The following is a 17,258-nucleotide window of genomic DNA, read 5'->3' on the forward strand; positions in this document are numbered from 1 at the left end:
GCTGGTGCTTTCCTCAGCAGGGCTCTTGTGGTTGGTGTGAAGCTGAAGCCACAGGTGGCTGAGTTCAGAAAGCGCAATTCTTCCCCTCCACAGCTACACTGTGACAGCAGGAATTGGTTTGATGTGAGGACATCTGCGGGCAGCCCAGAAACCGTGTTTGAGGAGCACAGTGAATGGAGAAGCTACTTGAGGACTGAAGGGAGCGCATCTTTCTTCAAGGCTGCTGCTTCACTCGAGAAACACGCTTTTAAAGTCAATTCCACAGCTCTATAAACCAGCAGGGAGGCACTCGATTTCAGCTTTTTGTTACAGGAGCTGGCATTGCATTCCAATTGCTGTATTTTGGACAGAAAACTATGTACAACACCAAATTGAATCCATCTGCTCTTTTATCTGGAAAGGTTAAGGCACAGGTACATTGTCCCAGACACTTGTAGATGAAAAGCAGCAGCACAAAGAGAGGCTGCAATAATCTTCAGAGTTTTTATTTGAGGGCCACAGGTGATACAGTGAGCTAATTGCTACCATACCTTTGTATTGTGCTTGAACAGCTGCTGTGTTTATTACACGTAAATCTACCCCCCAAAAGGAGCATTTTAACAGTTGTCTGCATTTACTCAGCCGATGTACAAAGTTCTGCTTAAAAGGCTGTGTTTTGAGAGCATATAGCATAACAATTTAAGCACACAGGTACAGCAACAAGCTTTATACCAGTATATTAACAGCACAAAACCCCCACAGCTTCTCCTGGTGTTTTTAGCACATCTGAAGGTAGAGTCACAGTCATCTAATTTCCCCAAAGCCACAAAATGGGGTAGCTTACATCTTTAAAACTCTTTGACTTTGAGATCTTCTATGAGTCTCTTTCCAGTCATTTTGCTGGACCTTAATTCCTCTCCCCACCTATATCCCTATTTTTCTTCTAATGTTGGGCAACTTTGTCTTAATTTTTGTTCTACTCCCAAACCAACTTGCTATGTTTGCGAGTACAGATAAGAAGTTTCAGTTCTGCGTATAGGTATGGTGTGCATGTTTCTGAACCCAAAACTTGGTTCAAATTTTCTGGGCAGCAACTTGCCATTTGCTTAGCTTAGTGTGTAGGCTAATTATCTAACTACTGTTGTTCACCTGACTCATTTCTGTAATCTAAACCACCTTGTAGAACTGCCACAATAATTTAAAAAGAGCCTGGTGAGACAGATGGCAAATACACTAGAAGTCGACGTAAGCTTGATGTAGATGAATTCATTTAGTCACTTGATAAATTCCAGCTTCAAGGGACTTGAGCTTTTAAAATGCTGATCAGTCCACTGCTGAATGTTGTTGGTTAATCTGCTGTGCAACTGCATTTCAAGTATCAGACTATGTGCATTGTTCTCATAAAAGACACAAAGCTGTACACCAAATACAATGACTAAAACCCAAGTGTTTGTACACCATACCAGACAAATAAGTTTTTGTTATTAATTTGAAGACAGCACTGGAAGATTCTGCACGTTGAAGCCAACTGGTGAACCACTTGTGTTGGATTATGTGTTGTGTTTAAAAGCGTGTTTATTGAAAGCATACAGTAGCATGCTCAAAAAAGCAAAAATGTACAAAAATATTTTCCAAAATATTTGAGTGCCTAAAAAGCTAAAATACTCAGTAAATAATAATTGATGCTGTCACCTCAACCAAATCCCTGCATACACAGCTTTCTTGCAAGGCATACTGTTCTGGTTTCATTAAACAGCACTAGACAGCAGCTTCAAAAATATGTAAATTGAAACCAGCAATGCTGTCTTCTTCTGGGCCTACTGGAGAAGGGTTTCATTAGCTGAGAGCCAAGAGCTGCAAGTTCTCAACTTTTCTTTGTTAATTTTGGTTTTTGACCTCTTGCTTTGTTGGTTGCTTTATTCCCAGGAGAACGTCACTGTTGGGGGAGAGGGGGGAGTTAGGAATTGCTTGTAGAAGTCCCTTGGAGGAAAGAGAAAGACCTAATGGTGAGGCAGGGAGAAGAGTAGTAAATTGACAAGGTTTGTTCTCACTGACCTGCTGCTTTTAAACAAAAATGCAGTTTCCATGCAGGTTTATCATTTCCCTAGCCCACTAGTTTTTGCATTCCTTACATAGATCACGGCAGGTGGATAGATCATTCTGATAAATTATCCTGCAACTTGCCTCACTCTCATTTCTTTCTGTTGGTTGTAATCTGTAGCCACTTCTATTTTCTTTTTCAATTGCCTAGGGTGTGTTTTCCTTTCCTAGTTGGAGCACTCTCTCTCCAACCTCTGGCAGGAACAGTGGCTCTAAACAGATCACAGTCTCCATTAGAAGAGTCTGCTTTCTTCCTGAGGTGCTTTGTCTCCACATCACCATCTCCCAGTCATGTCTGGACATTTCATACTACTTTAGAGGTACATATATTGATTTTTTTGGGGGAAGGGGGATGGGGAATATGCTTCAGTGCCAGAAAGCAACAATGCACTGCTTTCTCACACCTCCTCAAATCTCAAACAACATACCATTAGCGCAACCATTGATTTCTCAGTTGACCATCCCAATAGAATTTAGGTAACATTTAGTCAATATTCACTACTCTCAAACCTTAAGGCTTGTCCTTCATGCTCAGCATAGCTGTTCCCCAGCGGTAACCCATACCGATAGGCCTCCACGCTCTCCACTGGTTCGGACTTTGTGGTGATTGGGTCATGCTGGTAGAGCAATGCCGACTTGATCATCCCAAAGTCTTCCTGAATCTTCATCCCTGAATAGATAGTGCCTGAGACATTTTCAGCCACATGTGTATAGCTCTGAAGGTTTTTCATGTCGCAGAGGTTGTCGCTGTATTTCAGCATGGATGGCTTGTAGGCCTGGTAGGACACTTTTGTGGTGGTTGTGATGACAGTCTGTAGTGGTGGGGCCATGGGAGAGGGGCTGGGACCGTATTTGCCAGAGTACTCACCACCATAATAAGGGTGGTTAGTGTTTGTTTGCATCTGACCATAGTCGCTCCTGTCTCCACTACCAGTTTTCCCCCAGATTGGTTTCAGTCCATAATGCCTACCAGTATGGTCAAAGCTCTTGTCAATGCTGGTCAAGGAATTATAGTGAGATCCATTCAAACTGATAGGGTCTGCATCGAGGGGAGGATTTGCTGGATCTTTATAACATGATGGGTAAGGGCTGGAGCTAATGAAGGGAGGAACTCCAAACTCGTAACTACATGGCCTGGGCACAAAGATCCTCGGATTGGGGCACTTCTGGTATGGCAACAGCTGGTCCTCTTGGAAGCTGGCCGAGTCATAAGACATCTTGTAGAGGTCGGTATTTTGTGGCAAAGGGTAAGACTGAGCTGGAATTGAAAAACTGGTGTCTGTGACGATGCTGACTCTTTCTGGGACATCTATGGAGGGCAGATTTTGCATGTTACTGACATAACCACTGCTATCATGGTATCTTCCAGCCTGGAAAGGATAAGAGCTTTAAGATTCAGGAGTGGATTCTGCCTACAGTGCATATCCTGACACTTGGACTACTGATCATTTCAGTCCCAAATAAACAAATGTAGCATGGTATAAAACTTTGTGTTGTCCTGAATTTCCCAGTATGTCCTTCTGACAACTTTTTAACTGACTCAAAACCTTGACTTACCTCTGAGTTTAGAAGTCTCTTTTTCTGGGAATTCTGAGAAGACAACATATGCTTCTTAATTGCACTTCGTCTTGCCTCTGCCTCCAATTTACTCTCTGGTCTAGGGTGGTCATGGACTCCTTTAGCCTAAATAAGGATAATCAAAGAATGATATGTGAATTGCAAGTGGGTAAGAGAAAAAAATGCAGTAATAAAATGAGTGGTATCCATGACATAACCAATAGTCTTGCACAAGAGAGTTCAGAGGAGAAACTAAAGAACAAGAAAGGATTAAATTTAGAAATAAATTAATAAAACTCAGTTGTGACTTGCAGGTAGAGAAAAGGAAGAACTGATGGAGGAGAAGCCAGTGATTACTGCAGAGCTGTGAGACAGAATGATGCAGGAGCAAAGGCTCTACCCATGCCTAGGGATGCAGAAGTAGCTGATCAGAACCAAAGGGGTGTTGGTGGGGAAGTATTATAAATTGAGTTTAATTGGTTTTCTGCACTCAGTTCTGCTTGATAACATCTGCCACTAAAATGACAATAACAGGCTTTAAAGAGATTTCTCTCTACTTTAAAACAATGACCACCTTCTTGAAGGAGACTGAGATACACACCCTGGAAAGCCATCGAAGAATGAAATATCTATTGCAATATTTGTGAATACACAGATGTACCCAAAGCTATATTCACATATGATAAAATGTATAATGCATGCCTCTATTACACTTTTCTAAGTGGACCTTCATGTAGTCCCTAACACAAACTAGGAAACTTAAAACTGCTTTTAAAATGCCATCGTTTCTCAGATAGGTGTTAACTTCTAAGTGAGGAAGTATCAGCAATTTTGATAAAGATCTTTTCAGTCTTTGCATCTGTACAACAGCATATCTCATTAACAGGAATGATAAATAACAGGTGAGAATTTGGAAACATCATCAGTTTGCTTCCATTTACTGACTGGAAGAATAGAGTTCACTGGAGTCTGGGTCAGGGAAAAAAAACAACAACAACACATTCAGCAGAGAATGTCATCCCAAAACAGAAGCTTTTCTGAAGTTTTTGTCCTCACATGGCTTAAAAAGAAAAAGCAAGAAATCAATATGAAGTTTCAAAACAGTTTTCTGAATATTGTTTTTTTTTTTTTCAGCAAGTTTTAAAATCCTTTTAAAAATGTTATTTTCCATGTCAAATGAATTTTTTAGATGAGGTCTTAAGTGAGATTTTCCTCATTTTTTAATCTTAGTAGAAAATAAATCCTGGGCCTTTGTTGAGATTCAGTCATCAGACACACGCCGAGGTGTAGGACAAACCCTGTGTTCCCATTTGTGTAATGCCATCAAAAGAAAGTTGGACATCTATGATGGTGTCATAGCAAAGATGGAAAACATTAAACTCAAGTGTTCTTAAAAATACACTGCTTTTTTAAAAACACAGCCAAGTGCTGCCATTTGATTAGTTGTGCCCATGTTTATAATACACAGGAATCCATGCACAGACTAGAACTCCACCACGCTCACTCCGTCCGTGCACTTATATGTGTATATAATTTGAAATGTGTGCTTCTTACCTGGAAAAATATTGCTTTGCCATCCAGTCTCCAGAAGTTGGTGACAGGATAGCCACTGTGCCCGCGGCAAGGGATGAGCTGCAGGGCTGCATTGCAGTTCGGACAGGCTTTCTCTGCAAGTACAGATAGAGAAAACACTGGTTTGGAGGGAAGGCAGAGTGCAAGTACAGTGCACTTCACTGAGATTCACATTGAGGTATGATACTGAAGTAAACAAGCTGCAGAGTTCCAAATATAACCGAATGGTCAGGACTAGAGCTGAATACTTAACAAAAGCTAGCGATGCAGAGCATCGTAGGCCCATTTGTCCTTAGTTATTTACAGGCATACACTGACAAAATTGGGAACTAAATATATCCCTCGCACTCTTCACAACGCATGCAAACACATGCAACCCGTGCAAAGCAGACTTTCAAGCAGGCAAGGCCGATCTGTGTTCAGAAATCAGGCCCAGCCGTGGGAATGAGGTCCCCCGCATCCCCCCTCACTTTGCTGCTTCTGCCGCGCCTTGTCGCAGATGGCGGGCCGCAGCTGCAGCCTGGCCCCGCCGGGCAGGGCACAGCTCCCTGCACACACCACCACACCCAGGCAGGACTTTTTCAGGATCTGGCAGTTGTGGTTGTTGGTGTTGCGCATGGCCCAGCCGCTCAGGTGCCGCTGCGCGTTCTTCTCCTCGCTGGAGTAGATGAGGCGCACGTAGCCGTCCGGCCATTCCTGGAAGGCATCGAAGCGCTCAGGCTCCTGTGATGGGGAGAGCAAAGGAGCATGATCAGAAGGGGAGACTTGATGGCGGCTGAGTTCTGCTCTCTGGTGACAGCGACAGGACCCGAGGGAATGGCATGGAGCTGCACCAGGAGAGGGTCAGGTTGGGTCCTTCACCAGAGGGGTGGTGGGCATGGAACAGGCTCCTCGGAGCAGCAAGCACGGTGCCACGGGCTGGAGGTCAGGGACTGTATGGGCAGTGCTCTCAGACATTGAGCTGGATTTGGGCAGTCCTGTACGGAACTGGGAGTTGGACTTCAGGATCCTCCAACTCAGTCCCTTCCAGCTCAGCCTGTTTTATGATGGTGCCACCTTGGGGTTTTGTCCCAAGGCTTCTCTCTATGACATCTCAAGCAGCAAATTTGGAAACAGCGGAAAAGTATTTTTTAAAGAATAACTTATTCAGAAAGAGCCTGTAACAAGTGAAATGCAGCCTAAGCTTCCATGCCTCAAGAGTCAGGAGCCATTCTCTTTTTGCATGATTTCTTCTCATAAGGAGCTGCGAGGCAGTGGCACAGGCTGCCCAGGGAGGTGGTAGAGACATTGTCCCTGGAGGTGCTCAAGAACCGTGTGGATGTGGCACCGAGGGACATGGGTTCGTGGGCATCGTTGGGATGGGTTGGTGGTTGGACTAGGTGAGCTTAATTGGTTTTCCAACCGTAATGATTCTATGGTGACCAGTAATAAGAGGGTCTCTTGTCACCAATGCCCCTGCACAGTGAGGTTTGCCCAGCTGTTGGACACTGCCTCATTACCAGCACTCCCTGGCTGCCCACCACCTGTGTGCTCGTTGTGGAGCTGTGCACCTGAAGACTGAAAGCTTCAAGTTTTAGTTGGACAGCGGTTGCTTGAAGTGCATCCATAGCAAGTAGAACAAGGAAAGAAAAGAACAAACAAAAACCTCCCAAAACAACCCACAAACACATATGTTCCACTATATCAGTAGTGGTTCAGAGAAAGAATGCTCCCATTTGGGATGTCACCAACTTGCTGGCATTCCTCATCAAAATGTAGTTGCCATAAAAATTAAGTAGTGCCTAATATTTTCAACTCCAAGCACAGCAAAAATAACAATTTCCTGCAGCGTTCCTTTAACACACGTATACAGCACATGTGAGCCATCAGGTGTTTGCAGAATTAACCCATTCTGTAGCTGCACATTATGTGTAAAATTAGACACGTGATGAAAAATATGTGGGTTGAAAACATATTAGGAGCTTACAAACAGAGGGAAAAAACCCAATCATTTCCAAATGCATTCAATCAGATGTGAGCAAACAGGTACAATATCCAGATGGCTTGGAGGATATCAGCAGAAAACAGTCAACCTTAGATTCTTTGGACGTGCTTAACAGGGGAAAGACAGAGAAAGGAGGTCGTTTTAGGAGCTCGCACGCAGCTGGATCAGACCGTGTATTAAAGCACTACGTCCCACCCGCAGCCATGCCCCGGTACCTGCGGCAGCTTGGGATCGTTGATGTCCCAGGTGAGCTTCATGCTGGGGGCAGCGGCGGGCGGCGGCTCCCGCTTTTATCGCCTCGGGGCGGCCCGCACCTCCCGCCCGGCCCCCTGGGGCGGCCCTGGGGGTGCTGGGGAGAGGGGGGGCTCCCCGCCGGCTATGGGGGGAGGGCTGCAGCCCCCCGATATCGCCACAGCGGCGCGGGGCTGCTTGGAGCGGCCCTGGGGGCTGGTTTTGCTGCAGGTTGGGAACTCTCCCTCTGAGAGAGCCATCGTGGGTTGCAGTTAATTACGAAGTTACGCACGCTGGCTTTTTAGGGGTGAAAAACAATCGATGCTCCTTCTGTTAAAAAAAAAAAAAAAAAAAGGGGGGGGGGGGGGGTGTTATTTTTTTCAGAAACAGAAAGGTAAAAAAAAACCAAACACAACGCTTTTGTGATGCTGTGGAGACGCTGGGTGCTTCGTGCTCCCGTAATGCTTTAAACGATCCCACCTGGCCAAGGGCTTTTCTCGTTCGCTCCTCTCCCCTGGGAAAGGCGCTCCGTTTCCCTCTCTAACGCGAAATAAAGCCGGCCCTGCAGCCGCACCGAGACGGGATGCAGGTACGGTTTTGGGGAGAGGTGGTTGCGAGCGAGGAGGATTTTAGTTTCAGCCCTTCTCTAGCGGCGCTGGGACTCGTGGCACTGCGGAACGCCGACGGTCGCTTCCCCCGGGCGGTGGGTGGGGGAGCGCAGTCCGGGCCAGGACTCTGTGGGTCTTAGAGGCCCCCAGAAGATGCTGAAGTTTCGTTTAGGAGGTAGAATGAGCCTTGGGGGAAAGATACGGGGACTGAAAGTTTGTCGGGTTTTGAGCAGAAAAGTGTTTTATTTTTCTTAATTGTTGGTGCTTCCTCTTATTTTCAAAGAAAAAACAGTGAAGGACGGAGTAGAGAGATAAGCAGCAACATGGCAGCCCATGCAGAAGACTATGTAAGGAGTTTTAAGTACATCTTTAGTTTTATTTTGCGAATGTCTACCTGCATATACTTACTTAAAAATACTTTCTTATATGAATGCAGCAGTAGAGCTGTCAGTTATTTAACGGAAGTAAATATAGACAAAGTCTTCAATTCTCCAACTTTATAAATGGCATTGTGAGTGTTTTCTCATAATCAGTCCTCCAGTGCTTCAAATGTTTGCTTCTGTTAAATCTCTGCTGTGTTTGTTTCCCTTATCTCCACAGCTCGAATCGCTGCTCATTGATGCCTTTAAGGGGAAGGGGTACCAAAAGATAAGTGACCTGCTGCAAGAGAGAGAGACAGACACGCTGCAAAAGTACAGTAGCTCTCTCCTTAGCCAGCTCGACAAAGCACTGAGAAGGGTGAGTACCACAGCCCGTGTACCAGAGCTGATCTGCCTCTGATCCCCACGGACTGGGATGACAGAGCACAGCTCCACATCTTTCCACAGGAGCTGGACAGGAATGACTTCCACAACGTGTCCCTTCTGCTGAAGTGCATCCAGCTCTACTTCAAGAGTGATCTCCAGCAGGGGACGAGCTTGTTCATTGAGCAAGGACTTGTAGAAAAGATGAGTATAACACCCTAAGCAAATTACTAATGTGACCTAAAGTTGCTTAATATCAGGGGAAAGGATTTGTAGTGAGAGCTAGAACACGGCTTATATGGTTCTGCCAAAAAAGTATTTTTTTTTTCCAGATGTATTTCATGAGCTGAGTGAGGAAAATCTTCTACTTTCCTGACATTGTTTTCAATGCAAAAACTAATATTATGGTTATATCTATCACCTGACTTAAAAGGACTGGTTGTTTTTTTTTCAAGCTGACAGTGAAGGGAGAGAATGAATTGATGAAACTCATTTATGAAATAGTAGAAATATAATAAAGAGTAGAAACATAATATTTAATATATATAAATCATATAACATTATAATAGAATAAATTTGTGAAATAAAAGAAATATTCTGATTAAATTTCAAGTCCTGCAGCAAAATACTCTGTTAGTAATGGAACTAATGAACAACTTTGTGCTTTTATAACTTCAAATGCTGGATATGCTCTCTAAGCAGGTCTGCTTTAAAGTTTAGTGCAGGATCTGCATTTGATTTGTAATCGTGTTTTCTCTAATCAGCACAGTGCTGCTTTCAGCTGGCATCAGTTGTAGCAGAAGAAAGGCACCTGTGTTTGAGACTAATGATGGCAGGCTCTGATAGGCTCTGTTAGCAGGGCTGTGTCCTCAGCCCAACTCACTGCACCATTGCTTTGTAGTGATGCTTTTTAGGGATGTGGTAGCTCAAAATTTCTTTCCAGATAGAATATTAACCACTTCTTGCTTGTCTGATCTCTGTACCTCCAGAGATGCATAGATCTGTAGCTACTCCTAGGCGTGTGGTGCTGCTCAGTGTCTTGGCTAGCATGTATTTGTAACATACAAAATCAAAAGCTTGGAAAATCTCTTATGTGTTGTTTTACTTCCAGAACTTTTGGAGCAGGTAACTTTGTAGCAGCTGTGATGCTGCAGAGCAGAAGGACAAGGGGTCTCAGGCACCAAGGGCAGGTGCTTTGTGACCACAGAGGAGGGGAATATGGGGAGGAGAAGTGGTACAAGTGCTGCTGAGTGCTGTGAGTGGCAGTGTGTGCAGGTGGCAAACAAAACTCAGCTCCTTCACAGCATGTGGCTTTTAACACAATATGAGGCTGTGAAATGCAGGAGTTGAGAGCAGTTCTGTGTGCACAACTTCTGTTGCAGATACATGTAATGTAAGGTTTACTAGCTTGTCTTGCATGGCTTTAACTGATTCTCTTAATTTTTACATGGTATCTTGGTTTGAAAGAGCAAGAACATTTGTGATCCTCATTGACCCAACTGAAAATAGTTTTTTGATGGTACTTCTGGAAGACTTCTTTGACTCTGCATTGGTATGTGCATGTATTAAAGGGAGTAGAAGGGCTGTCTTTTATTGTACAAGATAGCCATCATTCACAAACAGTTTTTTATCAAGTGCAAATGGTTTTGCTGAGGTGGTTCTGGCTGTTTGTCCCTGTGCTATTTGAAACAAATGATTTACTCATGAAGACTGGTCTGTCATTCAGTACTTGTTTATAGTATTCACAACTTTAAGCTTACTATAACACTCATATTCCAATAAGGAAAATACTCCAGATCTCACTGTCTGCACACACGCTCTTGGGTATGTGTGTGAACTACTCGTGTGTGCAGGCATCAGCCTAGCTGGTTATCTTATTTACTAGAGCCATGTATGATCTGATTGTAAGAATTAGATCAACTGCTTATGACTTCTTAGCTGTCCCTGGCTGCAGCTTGATTTTCTTTTACCATCTCCATATATATATATATATATATATATATATATATATATATATATATATATATATATATATATATATATATATATATATAAAATTATATTATATATTTATATATATATTTATTATATATATATATATATAAAAATATAAACAAAATCAGGCCTTTTTGTTTCTCCTTGAAATTATACAAAAAGGCTCCATAGATAAATTATTTGTCTGTTTGATGCCTTTGTCTTTCTGGCTCATTTCTTCTGTATGTTTTCACTGTGGAGGACAAGGTGATGGTTCTGTGTTTCTTTTTGTTATCTTTGTTTTTTCTGACCATTTTTTTTTTTTTCCAAGTGACTCCAACACTCTTCAGATACTGCCTGCAGCAATACTTGTAGTTGAAGTGTGTAAACATAAATAGTGTTGTAATGCAAGGGTGCCCATATGTGCACCAGAACGTGCTGGGATGTGGGTTTTGCAGGAATCAGAAGGTGCTGCTGAGTTCCCTGTGGGACTGGGTGCCCTGCTCCTTTGTGCTCTCTGTGATGCTGGGTGACCATATGTGACAGCTGTCCTAGTTGGCAGTGCTTTAATGGATGTGGGTGCAGCAGTGTTTTAGGCTGTTTCAGCCCCTGAGAGATGGGATGGTAGGGACACGAGCACTGAGGCACTTTGGCTACTGCTGTTCTTGAGTTGCTGTATGCTAATGAAAACTTCCCTTACTTCTTCCATTAGGTGATTTGCAAGTGCAGTAACGAAGGTCAGTATGTGTTATCTTTCCATTCCTATGTCTTCTGAATCTCAGCCTCAGGAGCACATTTTTCTTAATGCTATTTGAAATCTATCCCCTTCCTCCTCCTCCCTGTAACACGTACTTTAAAATCTCCTAGTCTCCTTCCAGTTCATTTTATTAACATATATACCAGAGCACAAAGCACTTTCATTTTTAAAAAATTTTCTTACACTGAACATACCAGCTGTGGTACCTTGTTTAAATGGCCATCATCAAGTATTTTGCTCAGCAAGCAATCCTGCTGAAAGGATGCCAACCCACATGCCATTCCTTTGCAGACCAGTGTGGTAACTGCTTCCCCCCCCCCCCATAAGCTCTGTTGAAAGCTGAATCTGTGACTGGGGCAGTTTTAATTCTTCAAGAAAACACTGCAAACTGATGTTGTTTCACTTATCTGTAATGCAGATGTTATGCTCATTGCTAACTGCAGCCTTGCAAACTCTTTTCGTAGGGAAGAAGCAGTTGGTGAACTTGTTTCTGCCTGAGCTAGGGCGTCTGGTGACAGAAGCAAGCGTTTGCTGTGCCCTGCGGCAGGAGGTAAGGCCCATGTGTTGAGAAGAAAACACAGGTGGGTGTGTGTGACTGAATACAAGTGTGAGAAATATCTAACTGGCTTCTTTCTGTCCCTGCTCCATCCTCTGCTGGGGGAGAAAGGCTTTGAGGACTCTCAACTCTATACTTGATAGCATCCCACGTGAGAGCAGGAAGAAACTCCCGCTGTCGGAGGAGGTGTGTTTCCTTACGTAAGTGTTTCTCCAGCCATTGCTGTTGCAGGGATGGTGGCATTCAGTTGGGCTGCAGCACTCTCTGGCTGCATGGGCACGGATGAAGTTACTGAGCTTACTATTGTGTTTCATACATGATTTTTTCATAAAGTAATGTTCTGTAATGTTATGCTTCCATTTAGTTTGTTAGTCCAACTTTAGTGTTTTAAATCTTGTTGTGTTCTGTTCTTTCAGGAAGGATCTTGCCAAAACAATGCTGGAGGCTGGTGGTAAGAATTACTTAGTGGTTATTCTTAGCAGCAAGGGTTCTCTGCCTTCATGTGCTTATTTAATGCAGATGGATTATGATTTAAATTATTTCCTTGTAGGTGGTTGATTTTAGGGGAGGAAAATCTGATGGTAATTTAAGAAGTCTTATAAAAAATGATTGGATGCAACAATTGTGGTTTTTCTAACTAGTCTTAGTGATTCTTATTTCCTAATAGGAAAATCTAACATGATACATGTAGAAATGTAACGATGAAGGTAATTACAAAATGTGCTTGCAGTTATTCTTAAACAAAACAAAAAACAAAGCCAACAGACCCAAACTTTAACCACAGACCTCTATGTGAACAAACTGCAGTTAAAGGAGTTTTGTTAGCTCTCAAATAAAATCTTCATTTAGTTCTCCCCTAGTCACAGCACTTCTGGGGCAGTGGCTGAGTCACGTTGCATGTGCCATGATAAAAGCGTGGTGGCAACAAGGGTTTGCTCTCATCCTCTCCCTGCTGTGCAAGAACATCTCCCAGTGCAGCTGTGTGCAATAGCTACTGCATCCTTGCCACCTGGGCACCCTCCCTGCTCACCTTTACAAGAGTTACTGTCCCTGGCTACTCGACACTATCATTTGCCTGGGTAAACCAAGAGCTGAGGAATCAACTTATAGAGTGTTAGTGTAAAAGTAGCAGTACTGATCCTCTGTGTTGCTGGAAGGGAGTATATTTATCCTGTGCTTATGTTTGCCATGTAGATTATGACCTTCAGGTTGCCCTTTCAGAAGCACTCTGTAGGCTAACGATAAAAAAATGGAGAGATGACCTTGTTAACCACTGGTTTGAAGATAAATATCTTGCTGAAGCTTTCAAAGAGATCAAGGATAAAGAATTTGAGACGGTGAGGGTGCTTATTTTGAAAACAACATATTTGACAAGACTGTATAGGGGCTGGTTTTGTTTGAGTTCAGTCAGGATGTCCTTGGAAGATGTTCCCAAAGAGCTGATTTTATAAATATGAAATTACTTAGTTATCTGTGGAAGGTATTTCTTTCTAACCTGACAAATATAAGAGAGAAGATCTCTTCTTTCCAAAGTGCTTACTTGTATGTTTTATGTTCAGAGGCTGACTGGTTATACATTGGGTTGAACCCTCAGTGGCAACCTGGGTTTCTTTTTGCCAGCGGCTTTTGTTGCCACACCAATGAGTTAAAAGCTTTTAACTGGAGTAGAGGCTATAGATCTCCAATAACCTATCACTTTTTCCAAAGGAAACACAGCCTGATTTTTATTATTTTTTTTAATACAATGTTATTTGTCTTGAAGGACTGCAGGAAATTTCTTAACCAGTTAAATGAAAGGCTTGGGGATAAAAGAAGGTAAGCTGTGAAGCAGGAGACTAAACTGCAATCCATTTGAAAACTGTTGGGGAAAAGTTGTTAACTTGTGTTATGTTCCACAAAAACGATTTACATCACAGGCATGAATAATTAAGTTGTTCTTAAGAAAAGGATTTTATTCATTCTAGTTGTGGTTCTTTGGAAAGCTGAAATTCATGAGGTATCTCTTTGTTTTTCCCCTAAGCTTCTCTAAACTTGAAAGTTATCACAGTTTTTTTGAACAGTAAAATTAGTAGCCAATCTTAATGGCTTCAGCTTTCAGCAAGTTACATTTTGACTGGTGTTGAATGTGTCACGTGAAGTCTGCTTTTCTTCCAGAGTCTATTCATTTCCTTGCCTGTCTGCTTTTGCTGATGTGAGCCAGGTAAGAGATAGTAGTGCTGGGTTGCATTACCTACAGTGCTACTGCGGTTTTTTTGTGCAGAATATGTTTCTTCATCTGATTTTTTTTTTTTCATTAGGGAACTCAATTTTCCAGAGTACAGCATGTAACTCTCCATTCTACTTCAAAAGTTTGCTTGTTTGTCAACCAGCTCCTGACTTACTGCTGCTGACTTTGCTTTTGTGTCAGCCAAATGACAGAGGCAGCACTTCTTTTCATGGTGATGACTGAAAAGAGATCTAAAATGCATCAGAAGGACTCTGATCCCTCTGGCAGGGCTTCTCCCAGGCTGCTAGAAAATGAGATCAGCTTGATGCCCATGTAGGAGAGGTCACAGTTGCGGTTATAAATTCTCCAGATTGCTTTCTAAGTCTTCAAGTAAATGTACATATTTGTGGCACTGTTCCTGACAGTTGTACCAAAACAAAACAAAGTCACTAAAATGCTTTGTTGAAAGCTGGTACTGCTGCTTTGGCTTTTCTAATGTGCTCAGAAATCCAGAAGGCTTCAGAGTCTTTACTTGATGCCAACACGCAGGCATTTGCACAAGGTATTTCCTTTCACTTAGCTGATGTACAGCCCTGTTCTGACTTGTTGGGTATGACTAGATGAATGGCTTGCAACTCACAGGTTGATTCCAAGTTAACTTTCTGGGAGGCATACATATGTGTATATGTAGGGCAACTTTTTTCCAATTTCATCTTGTTAAAGAAAACTGAGAATGATATGTCAGAGGAAGTGACAACACCACTGCCACATTTTCCCAGGTGAAGAAGCCATCAGATGAGAAGCTGGACAAGTTCTGGATTGACTTCAACACTGGCAGTCACAGTGTGACTTTTTACATAGATAGTACTGAGGTAATCAAAAAGCCCTGGCAACCCTGAGTTAGCCTGATGCAGCAGGTGGATGTTCTATTGCTGATGTGTTGGTTTTGGTTCTCTAAGGGTGTTCTTTGGGACTCTGTAAGGCTGCAGAAAGAAGCAGTCAGCTGTTACAGTCTGAAGGGTAAGACTTGGCTGCTTGCCTTACCTTCTGTTTGTCCACAAGTCTGCAAGGCAAAGGGAGCCAATGTAAAATATGGGAACTCTTTGGTGATAGTGATGCCTTCCCTTCTCTATGCTGAGTAATTTGATCACTTTGCACCAGCACTCCCTATGCTGATTTATGGCTTGTGCTTATGTTGAAGATTGGGTTTTCAGTGGCCTATCACAGTGGTTGGTTGACTGGTGTGAGTGAACAACTTCACTAGCCACGTCAGGCTCTACAAAAACTCATTTTCTGAATGATGCTGGGGGACAGCTACATTGCCATTAAAAGCAGAACCAAAACAATGACTGAATGCTTGCCACCAGTGCTTCTCTGAGCCTCACCAAACTACTGCGTGCGTAGGTGACTCTTCCATGTTGTATCCTGCAGTGGCAGTAGAGAAGGAAGAAAGGTTTGCCTGTGTTGTTCAGTACTGTGCTTTCCACATGGCATCAACTGCAAGACCCTGCTTGCAGTAAGGCTCTGTAAGTTACTGAGGTGGTGAAGGAAGCAGGTTGTTCCTTGCACCCAGTCAGAATGTATTGAGGGATCTCATCTGTAGCTACGAGGGTAATGGATGCATAATCACCTGGACCCAATGAGAAAGAAGTGGATGGGCAATGTAACTGGAAGTGCCACGGACAAGGTGTGAAAGACTGCCTAAAAATTAAAAGGGAAAAAAAAAACCCACAAACACAAGTATTTAGGATGATAGACTGAATGTCTTGGTCTAAAAGAGATCTGACTTTTGCTTTCCCTACAGAGGATGGTGGAGAAAAGATAGTCAAAATTTATATGAAGATACCTGCTACTCTTAACAAAACAGAAGTAACAAAAATCAAGTTACATTTCAGTGCTGAGTATGAAATCTTTAGTATACTTAAAAAAGTCCTTGGAGATGAGAAAATGATGGTAAGCTCTTAGCATTAAGTTTCTTTTTTTTTCTTTACTAAACTGTGTTTTATTGATATATGATTGGTGAAAACATCAAGTGGCTTTTTTCTGACCTGTTTGTTATGTATTATTCTTCCCCTTGAGATTTTGTGGCGCTGAATATGGCTGTTTTTAACTTTGACCTGAAATAGATAGCAGGCACTTCATAGGAAAAAAAAGCTTATAGGGATTCTAATTTATGCTTTAGAAGTGGGAAAGGTTAAACTGTCTTATTAATCAGTTGATTGATATGATTGCTTCTGCTGGATTTTTTGAAGAGGTAATAAAGCCTGTTGCATTTAATTGCCTTCCTTGAACTGAACTGTGAACAAGTTCTCATACTCACTTTTGCACAGGTTGAACAAACTGTGGCACAGAAGCTGATGAGAAGAGGATCTATAGGACATAGACTGACTTTGTAGATACTACTTTTAATCTAAACAGTAGAGATTTATTTTTTTTTAAGTTTGCTTTTATTGTATAATGGAAGAACACAGGAGGGTGCTTTTCTTTGATTATTTATCAGTTTGATAATTTCTAATACATTTAATTCATCTGCAGACCGTGGGATCTACAGAAAATCTTATGTCAGAATAAATAGTTGCAATACAGTGGCAGGGGATGAGACATTTCCAAATGGTCAGCTTGGCAAGTGTCCAATGGTTTGCTGCTGGTGATTAACAGATGTTAATTATGCTATGAAGCAGCTAACTGAATTAGATAAAGGATTCTGCTTTAAGGTCATTTCACATAAGATTTCTTCACGTTAACAGACAAACGTGGGTGAGGAGGAGCCCATCCGCAATGAGAAGCAAACCAGGCAGAGTGAAGAAGGTGATCCCTTTTGTCATTGTTTTATCTTATGAAATTTAAGTTGTTCAATTTCAAAATGAGTATCTTCACTCACAGTCCACTGCTTGCAATTAGCCACATTAGGAAAAAAAAAAAGGCAGGGATACAGCTCATGGAGACTGGATGTGTGCACTGGCAGCTACAGCGTGTTTCAGTTTTCTTCAG

The 17,258-nt window shown here is 42.4% G+C and overlaps 2 protein-coding genes across 9 annotated transcripts in view; one reads left to right on the top strand and one right to left on the bottom strand.

Annotated features, from left to right (window-relative positions):
- Positions 1-104: 104 nt before the first annotated feature.
- On the bottom strand, positions 105-7,507 carry GCM2 (glial cells missing transcription factor 2). Its single transcript, XM_048940665.1, has 5 exons — positions 7,408-7,507; positions 5,679-5,931; positions 5,191-5,303; positions 3,637-3,762; positions 105-3,449 (listed from the first exon to the last, which is right to left on the bottom strand). Exons 1-5 carry the CDS (start codon positions 7,447-7,449, stop codon positions 2,568-2,570), a joined length of 1,416 nt encoding a protein of 471 aa, XP_048796622.1. The 5' UTR covers positions 7,450-7,507; the 3' UTR covers positions 105-2,567.
- The window catches only part of SYCP2L (synaptonemal complex protein 2 like), a 28,149-nt gene continuing 18,251 nt past the window's right edge, over positions 7,361-17,258 (top strand). For 4 of the 8 annotated variants that reach the window (XR_007376099.1, XR_007376098.1, XM_048940652.1 and 1 more), the window contains exons 1-17: positions 7,417-7,438; positions 7,808-8,012; positions 8,315-8,378; positions 8,632-8,769; positions 8,859-8,978; positions 10,222-10,326; positions 11,461-11,485; positions 11,970-12,055; positions 12,173-12,261; positions 12,478-12,512; positions 13,256-13,398; positions 13,824-13,876; positions 14,216-14,261; positions 15,047-15,139; positions 15,227-15,287; positions 16,072-16,220; positions 17,015-17,075. Coding sequence is in view for 6 of the 8 variants with exons in the window: in XM_048940652.1 (XP_048796609.1) it covers positions 8,355-8,378; positions 8,632-8,769; positions 8,859-8,978; positions 10,222-10,326; positions 11,461-11,485; positions 11,970-12,055; positions 12,173-12,261; positions 12,478-12,512; positions 13,256-13,398; positions 13,824-13,876; positions 14,216-14,261; positions 15,047-15,139; positions 15,227-15,287; positions 16,072-16,220; positions 17,015-17,075 (1,228 nt within the window). In the remaining 2 variants the exon portion in view is untranslated. The other 4 variants (XM_048940656.1, XM_048940653.1, XM_048940657.1 and 1 more) reach the window with 4 other exon arrangements.

This window comes from Lagopus muta, chromosome 3 (assembly GCF_023343835.1).
Source record: "Lagopus muta isolate bLagMut1 chromosome 3, bLagMut1 primary, whole genome shotgun sequence".
Lineage (NCBI taxonomy): Eukaryota > Metazoa > Chordata > Aves > Galliformes > Phasianidae > Lagopus > Lagopus muta.

Coding starts and splice junctions, on each gene's coding strand:
- GCM2 (XM_048940665.1), bottom strand. CDS start 7,449: ATGAAGCTCACCTGGGACATCAACGATCCCAAGCTGCCGCAG. Junction 5,304..5,678: donor GGCGCGGCAGAAGCAGCAAA/GTGAGGGGGGAT, acceptor CTGTACTTGCAG/AGAAAGCCTGTCCGAACTGC. Junction 3,450..3,636: donor AGAGACTTCTAAACTCAGAG/GTAAGTCAAGGT, acceptor TATCCTTTCCAG/GCTGGAAGATACCATGATAG.